This window comes from Perissodus microlepis, chromosome 7 (assembly GCF_051167445.1).
Source record: "Perissodus microlepis isolate ML-2025 ecotype Zambia chromosome 7, ASM5116744v1, whole genome shotgun sequence".
Taxonomy (NCBI): domain Eukaryota; kingdom Metazoa; phylum Chordata; class Actinopteri; order Cichliformes; family Cichlidae; genus Perissodus; species Perissodus microlepis.
Window position 1 is genome coordinate 13473106 of NC_140467.1, and position 13789 is coordinate 13486894.

Below are 13789 nucleotides of genomic sequence, written 5' to 3' on the forward strand. Positions count from 1 at the left end.
CAGGCTGCTCGCCCCTCTGCAAGCTGTACTTGTCTGCCCCCAGCTGGTTTCCCATGCATACGAGCTCTACTTGCTTTAAAGCATGCAGCTTAAAGGTTTAACTGATTTTTTTTAAGACACATGACAAAAGAGCAGTCATCAAAAATAGATTTTATTAGACATTTCTGAAAGATGCATAAACCCAAAGGAAAACATTATTCTATTCAGTAAACTTGTTCACAGAAAAATGCCTGATGTGACGTCACGACGTGGTGATCTGCTGTTGGTGTGGGATACAACATGGCTCCACTGAACCAAAGAAGAACACCTGGAGGCAGTTTGAGTCTTTTCAAAAGCCTGTCCTCAACTGTTCATGCACAGCAACTTCTTTTAGGCATGGTTTCAGTCAGTAGAAGTGCATCTGCACACTGGCGTTCATGCTGGGTTACCAACATCCTAAAATGTACAGAAACCGCAACATATGAGAAGAAAAATCTGTGATCTTACTGTAATATCAGAGGAAGTTCATCCAGCTACCAGTTTATTAGGTAATTAATAGATTAACAGTAGTGGAATCTATTATGGAATCTGAGATAGAATATATGTATGCTGAATTGCTTGCTACTTTGATCCCTTTGTCGATTCGTCAGATAAAACAACTACCATGGCAATTTTAAAAATGTTACCAAAGCCTCCCTCTGAAGATTTGCGTGCATAAAACAAACAAACAAAACAAAACAAAAGACAACATTTACACTCAGCACCTCCCTCTTCTCATTTATTATTAGCCTTTGATAGGATTTTTAATAGGGACTACATTTAAAAGTCACAAATGGGCAAAGCTATAACAGAAAAGTACAGAAGGATTATCTGTAATATTATATAAATGCTCCAGAGGATTTTCATAATGTGATTCTGTAAATCACAAAAATGTGATGCCATACCCTGCCAGGTGATTCATTAGCTCCTCCACGTTCAATCCATTCCTGGCACTGCACTCATAAAACAAAGCTTGATGTTGCTGTATAACCCAAAAAAAATAGACTTTTTTTTTTAAACATTTGTGGCTTTCCAATTTTAGAAATTTGGGTGAATAGTCTAATGCGCCTCACCTCTGCCAGTTTTTGACCCTCTTCTGTTCTCACTTCTCTACGCTGATTGTCTGCCAAGTCCAGCTTGTTCCCCAGCAGCATTAGTACAGCACCTTCACACATCTTTTCCTGAGACAAACATACAGCGGGTTTATAGTACACGCTATACATAAAGGAGATACACCAAAGAGGTCACCCCAATAATATATATAAAAACTAAGCAGCTCCTTCAGTGGGAGACTGCAGCACCCACGGTGTGGGACGGAGAGATTTCGCAGGTCTTTCCTCCCCACTGCTGTCAGACTCCACAACAAAGACTTTTGCAGCTGATCAAACCCTCACACGTGCAATAAGACTGCTATATGTGCAATTCTAAATGCTATATGTGCAATTCTAAATGCTATATGTGCAATTCTATATGCTATATGTGCAATTCTTATACAATTCTTCTTCTGACGAAGTTGTACTTTTGTATTTTCTTACTCAGTTGTATATAGCATTTGTATTTCTATTTTATTCTATTGTATATATTATTCTATTCTATTCTATTTTATTGTATTGTATATAGTATTTTATTTTATTTTATTGCATTCCAGTGTTTTTCTAATTTCTGCTACATAACTTTGCACTTTTGCTGTAACAAAACAAATTTCCCACCTGTGGGACTAATAAAGGTCATCATATAAAAAAGGAATCAAAGTTAGGACTGAGATTTGTGCATCGCCATTACGTCAGTAACTTTCACGTATATTCAAATAAGGATCCACTGTTTTGCATGCTTTTACATCAAACCATGGTAGTGCCGCCTACTCACCCTGATGGAGTCCATCCATCCTCTCACTGCAGTGAAGGAGGCGGAGTGCGTTACATCATACATGGCAAGGATGCCGTCGGCCTTTCGGTAGTACTGCTCGGTGATGCTGCGAAACCTAAAAAACAGATTCGATGTAAAACATTCTGCACCTCGGATGATTTTGTGTGCTTGTGTAAACATGTCTGACCTCTCCTGCCCTGCAGTGTCCCACAGCTGCAGGATGATGGTGGTGGAGTCCACAGTTATAGTCTTCATCTTAAAATCTATACCTATGAACCACAAAGCCTTATGACTTCATGCTCGACTTCAATATATACATCAAATATTTACTTTAACATACACATAGTAGTTTTCTATACACTGATGAGCACGTACATCGTTGTGAAAGACTTACCAACGGTAGTGCTGACTTTACTGTCAGAGCGCCCTGTGGAATAATACTGGATGAAGGAGCTCTTACCCACCCCCGAGTTACCCAGAAACACAACCTTGAACACTTGCTGAGTACTGACAGCTTTGCTCTAGAATTCAGATAAAAGAATCAAAGGTGACATTTTGATCAATCTAATATTTGAAAAGTTGAATTTTTTTTTGAGTGACCAGTGGTTGTTTAAGCCCTAAACCAAAAGCCTCAAAACATAATTTCCATCATTACTGCTCAGTTTTGTTGCTGCATCAGCAATATTAAATAATTATTTCTCAGATATATTATGTGTATTTGTAGATTTTACATTTTCCCTACCTGAGTTTGGGTCTGTTCAACATTTTCACCCCTGACTCTACATGACGGTTGGTGTTTCTTGGATGATATTGTCACCTCTGTCTTTTTGTCCTGCTCCAACTCATCAGCAGAGCACGGCTGTCTTCAGAATCAATAAATACACAAAATTAGTGGCTGCCTATATCCATCTGCTACATCACTGCAAAAATGACAAACAGATGCACTATTTATACAAACCTTTTCATTGGCTTGTCCTCCAGTAAGTAGTTACCTATAACTGACCCTCTCTTCTGCAAAGCCTGTGTGACATTTGGAGTCTACAAGGTTTTTGTAGAAAGTGAGGCAGAAGAAATATGTAGCATTAAGATTTCATACTCGTCCACAGATTTATAAAGTATTAAAGACTTATGGATGTAGCATGGTGCATATCCAAGGTAAATCAGATGCACTTTGGACAGATGAGATCAAAGTGTTTGGTTATAACGCTCAGTGCAATGTCTGGTGAAAACCAAACACAGGATATCAGCACAAAAGCCTCATGTGGTGGTGGTGGAGGGTTTATGATTTGGGTGTTTTGTAGCCACAGACTTGGACATATTGGCTTCATTCAAAACGACTACTTCAAGTTATTGTGCTGAACTCTACAAACTACTGAATTATGTCTATGGTGTACTTGATTTTATCACAGGACTGCACTCATGAGTGTGTGATCTCTGTAGTAATTCCACTTGCTTCCACTGGTAAACTATTTACAGTGTACATTTAAAATGCAGGAATGCAGTCCAACTATGATTATTCATTTATTTTTAACTGTGCACTCGTGTTTGTAGATTTAAAAAAATACAATAGATAAATAAAGAAAGAGGCAGTCTTTGCGTCAAGGTTGATATTTTTTTTAAATAAATACTCATGAGATTCTTTGCACATTTTATACAAAAATGCTTTATGTTTGTTTTGTGAAACAACGAGGATGAGCGGAACCTGCTGAAAGTTGCTAAATTAGATTATCAGTCATGAAAAGTCTGAGAAAAAGTTTTATTAGATTGAAAAAAATACTTAGTTCACCTGGATTTGTACAGTGAAATGTGACCAATAAACATAAATATAAATAGAACATTTTCTTTTCCTTCAAGTTGACACAGGACAGAATAAACGTCTAGTCAACAAAATCCTTCAGTTCACTGAGCACATCCACAGAAAAACAACATTGCAAAAGGCTGTGTCAGCAACATTAATTAATAACCAAAAAATAACAGCTGCCCATATAAATAATAACAGATGATGTAAAACATGAATCTATTCCAAGTTTTAGCTTAGGGTGGATCAACCTGCTGTGTCCACGGCACACAAACATCTTCACTATGTAGGTAATATGTTAAGGGCAGAGGAGGAAGGACAGCATGTCTGTGACTAACCCTCTTCTGAGACTGTTGGGCGTCTTTCTCATCTCGCAGCCTTTTGTTCATATCCCTGACACACACACACACACAAAAGAAATCTATTTAGAGACATCCTCACACGGGGAGACCCGTGTCTCAAATGGTGAATTAAATTTTAAAAAAGAAAAGAAAAAAAAGACCACGGGTAAGTTTGAATAGTGCACTTTCCTTGGGAAGCTTCCTAACTGAGAAATGTGAAAAGGAAATATCTGCACGGCATCTGCAGTAGGAGCTGTTTGAACTCTCCAAAAAAATAAGGAAAGGCGCTTTGATGCTTCCTTTATTACAGGATACACCGGACCAGTCTTATGAAAGGAGAGAAGATGGTGCTGTCCCAAAATCATTTCATGCCATAACCTACTGATATGTTTTGAATTTTTAAAAACAGCTTGTTAAATGCACAGGAAAAACTGACATTTGATAGAGTGGGTTTCACTTTACATTAGCAATGTCCATTGCTGTATTGCCAATGTGCTTTCTGCTACAGGTCTCATTCAATGAAGTGATATTTTTAACTGACTGTTCTCATTTCTATGACCTGCATAAAACAACAAGGTGAGATGAAGATATGAGTTTTGTAGTTTATCTTATGGTGGTGTTAAGGAGTCTAGTGTAAGTGTGGCTGGATTTTTGGACTATTCAAACATACCTGTAGTCTGTGAACTTGGCATTAACTGAAACAGCAGACAGTTTTAGGCTTACCTCAATATCTCCAGTTGTCTCAAAAGACTCTCTTTCTCTTTCTTCATGTTCCTTGACACCTTCATCACGTTTCTAAGTGAAGCAAACAAAAGATTTTAAATCTTTACTTGATCCAGATGTCTTAGCTAATTACTGGCTAATTACTGACCTATTTCTAATCTTTTATTTCAAAAAAATCTTGAAAGAGTTGTTGTAAAATGGCCAACTGATCCTTTGCAAGTAGAGTTCAGCCTTCTCACCATAGCACAGAAACAGCACTAGTGAAGGTTACAAATGATGTTCCAGTGGCCTCTGACAGCAGACTCATCTCTATGTTTGTCTTGTTAGACCTCAGTGCAGCATTTGATACCACTGACCACAACATTTTACTAGAGATTAGAACACACTGCTTGTCTTAAAGGGCCTTTAATACATATGGTAGAGATATATGTGAGATGCACTGGTTTAAATCATAGATAATCATGAAAATGGGGAATCTTTTTAAAACATGGAAGTTAGTCATGGAGCTCCACAGGGCTCTGAGCTGGAACCAATAGTTTTTAATATTATGCATGCTTCCCTTAAACAATATTGTTAAAAAACACTGCATACATTTTCATAGTTATGAAGATGATACCCAGCATTATTTATCCATGAAGCCAGATGATAAAAATCTACTACTTAACTACTACTATCTAAAATACGTCCTTCAGCGAGCACATTAAACAAATATTTTCTTTAATTGCTGCTTTCATTCATTTGCACAGTGCCTCTAAAATCAGAAGCGTCCTGTCTCAGAGTGATTCTGAAAAAAATAGCTTCTACATTTATTAATTGTAGGCTACAGTATTCTAATTCACTATTATCAGGTTGTTAAAAACTCCCTGATAAGCCTTCAGTTGATCCAGAACACTGCAACAAGAGTACAAACCAGGACTAGAAACAAAGAGCACATGTTTCTCCCATATTAACTTCTCTTCATCGGCTGCCTGTTAAATTCAGAATAGAATTTATAATCCTTCTCTTCACACTCAAACTCTTGACTGACTCAGATGTCTGCCCCTACCTGAGCCTGGTTCAGTCAGAGGTTTCTTGTGTTAACAGGGAGTTTTTCCTTCCTTTTGTTGCAAAGTGCTTGCTTATAGAAGGTTGTGTGATTGTTGGGGTTTCTTTCTAATATTATCTCCCTTACAATATGCAGGGCATGGGGCCTGTCGTATTGAATTGGTGCCAAATAAATTAAAGTAAATGAAATTAAAATTTTAAAAAAAGTTTCAGCCATACCACATGCAGACACACAGTTTTTAATGACTTCAAAGCTGGTGCTAAGGCATCATCTGGACCTTGGTTAATCACCTCTGTCTGGCCAGTTGTTCTTGCGCATTGCTGATCTGCGCCAAGTTGAGCTGAGCTAACGCAGCCTGCAACTGTTCTTTGTTGCGCTCCACCTGCTCCTGTAACTGCATGTTGAGGTCCTGAAGCTGCTGGTTCTGCTCTTTGATGTTTACTTGCTCGTGGCTCAGCTGGCGCATTCGGGTCTCAAGCTGAGAACAAAGACAGATCCTGTTCGCATTAAAATATAACGCCCTTCATAATGACATGAGTACAGTTCGGATGCCTACCTCCGTCTGTTTTTTCAGTGTATTCTCCAACTCCTGTTCCCGCATCCTCAGCTCCTCCTCAAGTATTTTCCCTTTCTCCTTCTGTTTAATACTGTCCTTGATTTCACAATAAATTCATTAAATGCTAATTTGAGGTACACCTGCTAAATGGAACAACAGTGCAACTACCACATATCTATACCTGAGCAAGGAGCTTCTCTCTCTCCTCTCTGATTTGACTTTCCATTTCCTCATATATAGACCGAACAACCTGATCATGTTCGCTCTCCCGTCTAATACAGAAAAAAAACAACAACACAAAATCTCAGCATAATCCAAACACTCACAGTTAAACTACTTAAAATGAATGCATTGGAAGGAAGGTGCGACCTGCGTAAGGCTTGTTCCAGACTGTCTCTCTCTTTGATGGTGTCTTGTAAATGGGACACTGCATGGACCAAGATGCCCTCTAGGACGCTCAGCATCTCTGGTCGGTCTCTCTGGAGCTCACACCACAGAGTACACAGCTCCTGCTGACTGACAGACAGCACAATACACAACTGTTAATGTGACCGAAAAACAAAACTAACTGTGACTGCACGACATCACTTGTTTACATGAAAAGAGAAGGTGCTGAGTTTAAATGCTGAACTGCATGAATACATTTACATATTGAAGAAGTCCTTGAAGATTCCTTTAAATAAACAGTCCTTTGAAACATTACCATCTCCTAATGCACATTACATTAAACCTTGAAGTAGCAGAAGACCACGCCTGGTGTCAATTTTTCAGCAAAAATATAACCCAATCTAGTTTTAGCAAGCTGTACCTAAAAGTATCTAGCAGATACACATAAAAAAGGTTTACATTTAAATATATGTATATTTACAAAGTTGCAATTAGTTCTGCTAGACTATGTTTTATATTTAAAAGTGTTTCCATTATCTTTATCCTCCTCATCTGTGCAAAGGTTAGACAAAACATAAATATCTCTCACTATAACATTGTTCAGTAAATATGTTAGCATATAGACTATACTATAATAAATGTGTACTACAGTAAACTAAATTATATTCAAAACTTTAAAATTACCAACATCCTAATACCCTCACATGAAAATAGTGGCAAATGACTGAAGAGTTCTTGTTTTAAAGGTAAAACTACATTATGTAGTTAATTTTCATGTTTCTACTAAATAAATGAATTGCAGAAGATAAGCAGCAGATGATGCATTTAAACCATTTTATGAGAACAGTATGAACATAGTGTATATGCTAACATTTGAGGATGAAGGTGAGGTTACTGTACGCAGCTGCTGCAGTGAAACTGAATGGGGAAATCTTGGTGGACAGTTTAAAGGGAAGCTAATGGTAAAGATTTTAGGGCAGAGTACTCACTCTTTGAAAAGTTTGTCAGTGCCAAGCTCCATTAGTATGTTTACAAATCTAACAGCACTGGGGTCCTCAGAAAAGTCCGCCTCGTCCAGTTCTTCTTCTGCTTCATCCTGATCCAGGTCTGCCACCTCCTCCAGCTCCACCTGCTCACCTACACCACAGAAGATAGAACCAAGGAATTACATAATGTGCTTATTTAATCATCCGCTTTTAAAACTGTTCTAAAATGACTGAGTGCAGCGTGCTCACCGAGCCCAGTGTTGAACTCCACAGGAGTGAGGTAACCATTGCCCTCTCTGTCCAGACTGTCAAAGACTGTTTCTAGCTGTTCAGGGGTCAGTGGCAACTCCCACTGTAACCTCTAAAAGCACAATAATATTAGTAATAACACGAAAAACTTTAATCAAATATCAATTTGATAATCAGACTTTCGAAAGTGCTTTGAGAAACCGTCAAAAATAATTAGAAGGACGAGGTCATGAAAGCTGAAAATAAGTTAAAATAAAGTTAAAAAGTAAGAAAGAGAAGGCAAGAAGAAAAGGAGGATCATGAAAATACAAAACATTAATGCATAGAAAACTGAGCAAGTAGAGGAGATGACAAAGTTCAAGACTCTGCAGTCAGTCTAAATGTGGCTCCTCTACCACATTAGCTGCTCACCTGCATGTCCTGCTTTGTGATGAACCCTTTTCCCTCTTTGTCACAGAGCAGAAACAGCTGTTTGGCCTTGCTCATGGTCTTTGCCAGCGGGCTCAGTGGAACTGGTTCCCTGCTGCGGGGTGAAGCTAGTGGACTACGCCCGTGGCCTGATCTGGGGCTCCCAGGAGGCAGAGTCCGCGCTCTGGGGCTCAGTTGCACTGCCTCGCCACTGCCTTCACCCACCAGCACCTCATCATCGTCCAGCCATTTAGACATTGCTGCACAGAGACAGATGGGTGTGGGTTTGAATGTGTCTATCATTAAGTACAGGCTATGTAAACATGCTTATCTTCTAGTATATCAAATGATAGTGAACACACGATCGTAATAATATTTCAACTATGCTAAATTTATTCATCCATGAATAACGCTGCTTGTCCGGCACAATTTTAGAATTACATTTGCTTACATTTTTGGGTCTACTTTTTAGTATTGCAAGATAGTGCAAGAAACAGGACCTTGACCCTCCCTTGTCAAACAAGAGGTGCAGAAAAAACTAGCTATTGACTCTACACATCATGTGAGCTCCTGTGACCGGCTGTCTGATCAGTCGTGTCTATGCTACATTTTAGGACATTTTTTTAGGAATGCAGTGTGACACACTTTGATAAAGAAAATGGTTTTCATACAACACATTTTGTTCTATAAACATTTTCATAGATAAATTTGAATCCCCTGAAAGGGTTGGCAAGAACTCCTCATTCAGACGAGCCTGTTGTCCTCACTGTTTATATAGATTAAAAAAATCTAACCTATGAATGAGCACCAGGATGCGTGGAAGGTAAAAAACAGGATGGTGTCATGTGAAAAGAATTAGTGTCCTCGAATGGGAGGGAGGATAGCTACGGGAGAGGAGATGCAAATTAAACATTTGCAGTTGTTTGCATTGTCAGAACAACCACAATTGCAAACAAATTTTACTTGCAGGAATTGTTGGGGGAAAAACAGCCTCCATGACAACATGACTGTTCATATAAAACAGTGATTTATAAGGGTTACCAGCGTCACACATGATCATTCTGCAAGTAAGATGACATTGCTATTACTCAGGATAGCCATTTCAGTGTAAACACAACTAAACATACTACTAAACTGATCCAGAAGTAAGAACTACTTTCTTTCTGGACATCCTTAAGCTACATTGAATTAAAATAAGGTCCGCCTCAGTGGTTGATAAAATATTGCCTTTCTTTACATGGTGTGCTATCTATGAAGGCAAAAAATCCAAAACACTGATTATCGCAGTAAATTATCGTACTGATTATCTATGAAGCCTTCAAAACTTGGGTGTAATAAGGGATATACTGCAATTTCAGATAAGAGACCTGTGTAAACACTGTATGCTGAGGATTTTGTATGACACCTCAGATTCCCAATAAGCCAAAGGTCATATCAAAACTTTTAAGCACTTAAAAACACTTCTTAGTAAGCTCTAAGTTTGGTGCAAATGTAGGCAGCCCCGGGGACTGAGACAACATGCTGTACGGTACAAAAATAACTGAGGCAAACTTAAGAGTCAAGCATTAGATCACATCCTGTCTGACTGTGTGAATGTATTTAGAACATATGTTGAACATGTGCTGAGTTCCTCTTCATTAAATGCGACAGTTTGTAAAATGCAGTTCAGCGTTGATGGCTGTAATTTAGCAAGATCACTCACAATTAATTAAAGTGAGTAAATATGCCCCGTTTTAGAGCAAAGTGTCAAGCACGGGAAACTAAAACCAGCGAAAGGAGACGTGTGCATTTATTATTAACGGGGAAGAGAACCTGCACTACAAAACAACATGTTGTCAACTTGACACAACACAGAGAAGGTGGCGATTAGCGCGACGAATAGCATTTCTAAGTGACTCGCTTTACTGCGCTGTTTGACAACTCTAGGAAGTTGAAGAAACTTTCACAACTTACCTGCGGTGTGCTGAACTCAGGTCTCCAGTCATTACCTTTGATCACCTCGGAGGCATTCAAAGACTTACTCACGCCGCTGGGTGGCAGTGACGACCTCGCGTGACAGGGAGATTACCGTAATATATGCCGCAGCAAGGCGGATTTGAGACACTCGGAAATTTCTACTAAGTTGTTACGCTTATTCGTTCAGTTTTTAGAAAGCAACCGTCCAAGTTTCCACGATACACATTAATGCCCTGCCAAATTGGTGAAAATTAATTACTTTGGGAATTTTGTATTTTTGCTTAAAGCTCGCAAAAAAACGTACTACCGTTATTACGGTAACAAGAAGCGTTACCATGGAATTAGCGGAAATACATCTGCTAGTGCCGAAAATCAGAAGTAGATGCTTGAATAGCGGCGTTTGCGAATAAAAAGAGAGGTTTTTGTGATTTATTGGTGCTTTCTGCCTCACGTAGACTTGGTTTCATCATTTTTTCTCGTAAGTATATGTCAGTTAAATTATGTTTGTAAAGCCTGCTTGCGTAACAATGAGCAGCAATGTTGTGTTAGCGTAGCAAACGTGTCTGGAGGGAGTTCATCGCCAGCAGGGTGATTTGTTGTGGAAAAGATAAGCCTATAGTTCCTCTATTATCCGTCTTTTGGATTAACTCCAGACTGGACTAAAAGGGCAACCGTAAGATGTAGATTAGATAGATGAAAAGAAAACAAGAAAGAGTACTTCGAAAACAGCGACTAAACAAGAGGTGTTTCAGTCTGAGTAAGTTTACTTGGGTCAGATCTATAATCCTAGTAGTGACCTTTCCATACCCGCCTGTGTAACAACATGAGCACGTTGACCTAACGTGATTAGGTTCAATGCTTATTTGGCTCGACTGAGACAGAAATTTCATCAACCCCTCGTTCACAGTGCAGATGGCTAGCGGGCTAAGATATGAGTTGGACGAGGTGGGCATTTTTATCGCTTTTAAAATGTCTTTGTTGTTTCAGTTGCTTCTCTTCTTCCTCTCAGGTAGTGCAGCATATCTGGAGATTTCCCACATCTGAGATGTCAGCATGCTGCTTTTGGCAGGATTGAATACATTTCATCAGATATCTTGGACAGGCGGCACTCATCGCAGAGATATTTTTTTCATCTAGGACAACTAACATGTTCAGTGACAGCGGAGCAAACCGGATTGGAGAATATAATATGTACAATTTAACGTAAAAGCGACCAGTGCTTACTGCAAATGGATTATTGTGGCTCATTAATGTCTTGCTCCAGATAAGTCGTTTCTTGCTGAAGTATGTAGGAGGGTAGAGTTGACCAAAGACGTCGGTTTCACCACCAAATACCAAGAAAATCCAACAGTAGAAGGAGACTTTGAAGAGAATACACAGTGGAGCTGTGGGGTTGCACCACCAGCCCTTGAAGATGCTTCAGACCGGCAACTACTCACTGGTGCTGCTGATCCAGCTGACACTGTTGGCCTATGACCTCTTTGTCAACTCTTTCAGTGAACTTCTGAGAGGAGCAGCTGTCATCCAACTTGTGCTTTTCATGTGAGTCACAGAGCTCTGTGCTGATGAGATTGAATTATTTTATAATCGATTACCAAACACATGCACAATTTCTCAAATTTTTTTTTTTTACTACATACAGAGTTAGAGATATTTGATGTCATCTTTCATTATATGAATTGAGATCTCAAGAATTTGATAGATGTTCTAACAATGTGCATTTTTTGTGTTTATGTCACTTGCTTTTCTTGTTTTTAGTGCATTATAATGAATGTTACTGCTAAATTTAATAGGTTAATAAGTACTAAAATGTGATGGTTACACTAAATATTTAACGTTTTCAGATGCAAGTTTAGCCCTTGCTTATTAATCATCTAATTCTTCTCATCTAATGCTATAGACGACTTAAAGCCCAGGCTTTTGCTGATTTAATACTAAAAAAATCTATTAATAATAATAAAATCATACTTTTATTCCTGAAAGGTTACTCTTTGTACCATTTATGTGTCATTTATTAAGTGGTTGGTTTCTGTTACATAGCCAGTTTTCCTGCCATCAAACATTTTGCACTCATTAGAAGAATTTTTGGCTGTTACACGGACAGCGTCTCACTTTAATGTCTGACATACAATCCAGTTTTTGTCGGTATGATATCAATAAAAAAGAAAGCTGTACTGCAAATTAACTATTTAAAAAAACTGTGTTTGTAGCATCCAGGACATTGCCATCTTGTTCAACGTGATCATCATCCTCCTGATGATGTTCAACACGTACGTGTTCCAGGTCGGCCTGGTGTCGCTGCTTCTGGAGAGGTTCAGGGCCCTGCTGGTATTCTCTACTCTTTACCTGACCCTTAGCATCTGCTTCCACTGCTTGGTGCTGGTATGCTTTCAAACTGTTGTTTGCAAATTAGAAGTCATATATGAAGATCCATCTTCTGAGACTTTTCTTTTGTTTTTCTTTTTGCCAGAACCTAAGATGGCTTAATTCAAACAGTTTTGTTTGGACAGATGGTCTCCAAGCTCTTTTTGTTTTTCAGAGAACAGGTAATTGGCGAATTAATTTCAGAGATACATCTCCCACCCCAGCTATTCTGTTGTCACTGACTAACTGTGCTTCTTTCTGTTAACAGCGGCTGTGTTTTATTACTACTTATACAAACGTACAGCAGAGTACATGGGAGACCCGAGGCTGTATGAGGACTCTCTGTGGCTGCGTGATGCCTTCGCCAGAGCTCGTCAGTGAAGCAGAGACACTTTTTAAGAGACTGTGGAAAAACATATCACTGGGCATCACTAGCTAATCCTAACTTTGGATTTTTTTTTTTAACCCATTTTTATATTTGGAAATCCTTGCACTATTAACCATATCTAACAAAGCAACAATGACGTGTGTGTGTGTGTGTGTGTATGTATGTATATATATATATATATATATATATATATATATATATATATATTACACACAAGTGGAACTTAATAACTCATAACAGGGATGAAGCAAAGTGTCAACTGCTGTTTGTTTACTGGCTCTTTGTAGCCAAGAGGCTGTGGGTTAAATGGTTTACAGTGGCAGGTAAGCCAAGTGTGGCTTGTGAGTATTGTATTAATAAGGATGAGTCAGTTAATCTATGTGGCCTTGTAAATCAGTTTGGGTTGCAGACAAGACTGCAACACACTGAGAGAATGTTTTGAAAATGACCAGGTGTAAATGCAGATTTTGCCTCGTAGAGCAAGTTCTTTTTTTAACTGTTTCAATGGGTAGCTTTTAGAAGAGCATATACTCATAGTTTTGTTGGAAAGCAGGTTTCCCCTGCAGTGAAAGATCAGGTGGTCTCTTTTGCCTTATGTAAGATTAGTATGTGCTGTTTACACGATTGTTATTTTAATAATTAAATTTTCATGTGAACTCACTTTTCTTTATTTGGAGATCTTTGAATTGTGTCTCCGCTGCTTT

The 13789-nt window shown here is 38.7% G+C and overlaps 2 protein-coding genes across 3 annotated transcripts; one reads left to right on the plus strand and one right to left on the minus strand.

The window, feature by feature from the left end:
- Positions 1-85: 85 nt before the first annotated feature.
- cracr2b (calcium release activated channel regulator 2B) lies at positions 86-10607 on the minus strand. The gene is made up of 18 exons (XM_084933567.1): positions 10331-10607; positions 8381-8637; positions 7970-8081; positions 7724-7871; positions 6717-6863; positions 6529-6619; positions 6348-6443; positions 6082-6269; positions 4747-4818; positions 4021-4075; positions 2843-2922; positions 2627-2747; positions 2279-2405; positions 2072-2153; positions 1885-1999; positions 1092-1199; positions 924-1000; positions 86-435 (listed from the first exon to the last, which is right to left on the minus strand). Exons 2-18 carry the CDS (start codon positions 8633-8635, stop codon positions 351-353), a joined length of 1959 nt encoding a protein of 652 aa, XP_084789693.1. The 5' UTR covers positions 8636-8637; positions 10331-10607; the 3' UTR covers positions 86-350.
- A 50-nt stretch (positions 10608-10657) lies between these two features.
- On the plus strand, positions 10658-13745 carry tmem138 (transmembrane protein 138). 2 transcript variants are annotated; one of them, XM_084933564.1, is made up of 5 exons: positions 10658-10811; positions 11343-11875; positions 12544-12715; positions 12804-12879; positions 12966-13745. In XM_084933564.1, exons 2-5 carry the CDS (start codon positions 11748-11750, stop codon positions 13076-13078), a joined length of 489 nt encoding a protein of 162 aa, XP_084789690.1. In that variant the 5' UTR covers positions 10658-10811; positions 11343-11747; the 3' UTR covers positions 13079-13745. The 2 variants fall into 2 exon arrangements, with proteins under 2 accessions (XP_084789690.1, XP_084789691.1); XM_084933565.1 differs by lacking the exon at positions 10658-10811 and adding an exon at positions 10851-11090.
- Positions 13746-13789: the final 44 nt, after the last annotated feature.

Bases quoted from the DNA above. Each gene is read 5' to 3' on its own strand.
- tmem138 (XM_084933564.1), top strand. From the start codon at position 11,748: ATGCTTCAGACCGGCAACTACTCACTGGTGCTGCTGATCCAGCTGACA. The intron at 11,876-12,543 runs GTGAGTCACAGA...CTGTGTTTGTAG, and splicing joins ATCCAACTTGTGCTTTTCAT to CATCCAGGACATTGCCATCT. The intron at 12,716-12,803 runs GTATGCTTTCAA...TCTTTTTGCCAG, and splicing joins GCTTCCACTGCTTGGTGCTG to AACCTAAGATGGCTTAATTC.
- cracr2b (XM_084933567.1), bottom strand. From the start codon at position 8,635: ATGTCTAAATGGCTGGACGATGATGAGGTGCTGGTGGGTGAAGGCAGT. The intron at 4,076-4,746 runs GTAAGCCTAAAA...TGTGTGTGTCAG, and splicing joins AGACAACTGGAGATATTGAG to GGATATGAACAAAAGGCTGC. The intron at 2,000-2,071 runs GTCAGACATGTT...TCTGTTTTTTAG, and splicing joins GACACTGCAGGGCAGGAGAG to GTTTCGCAGCATCACCGAGC.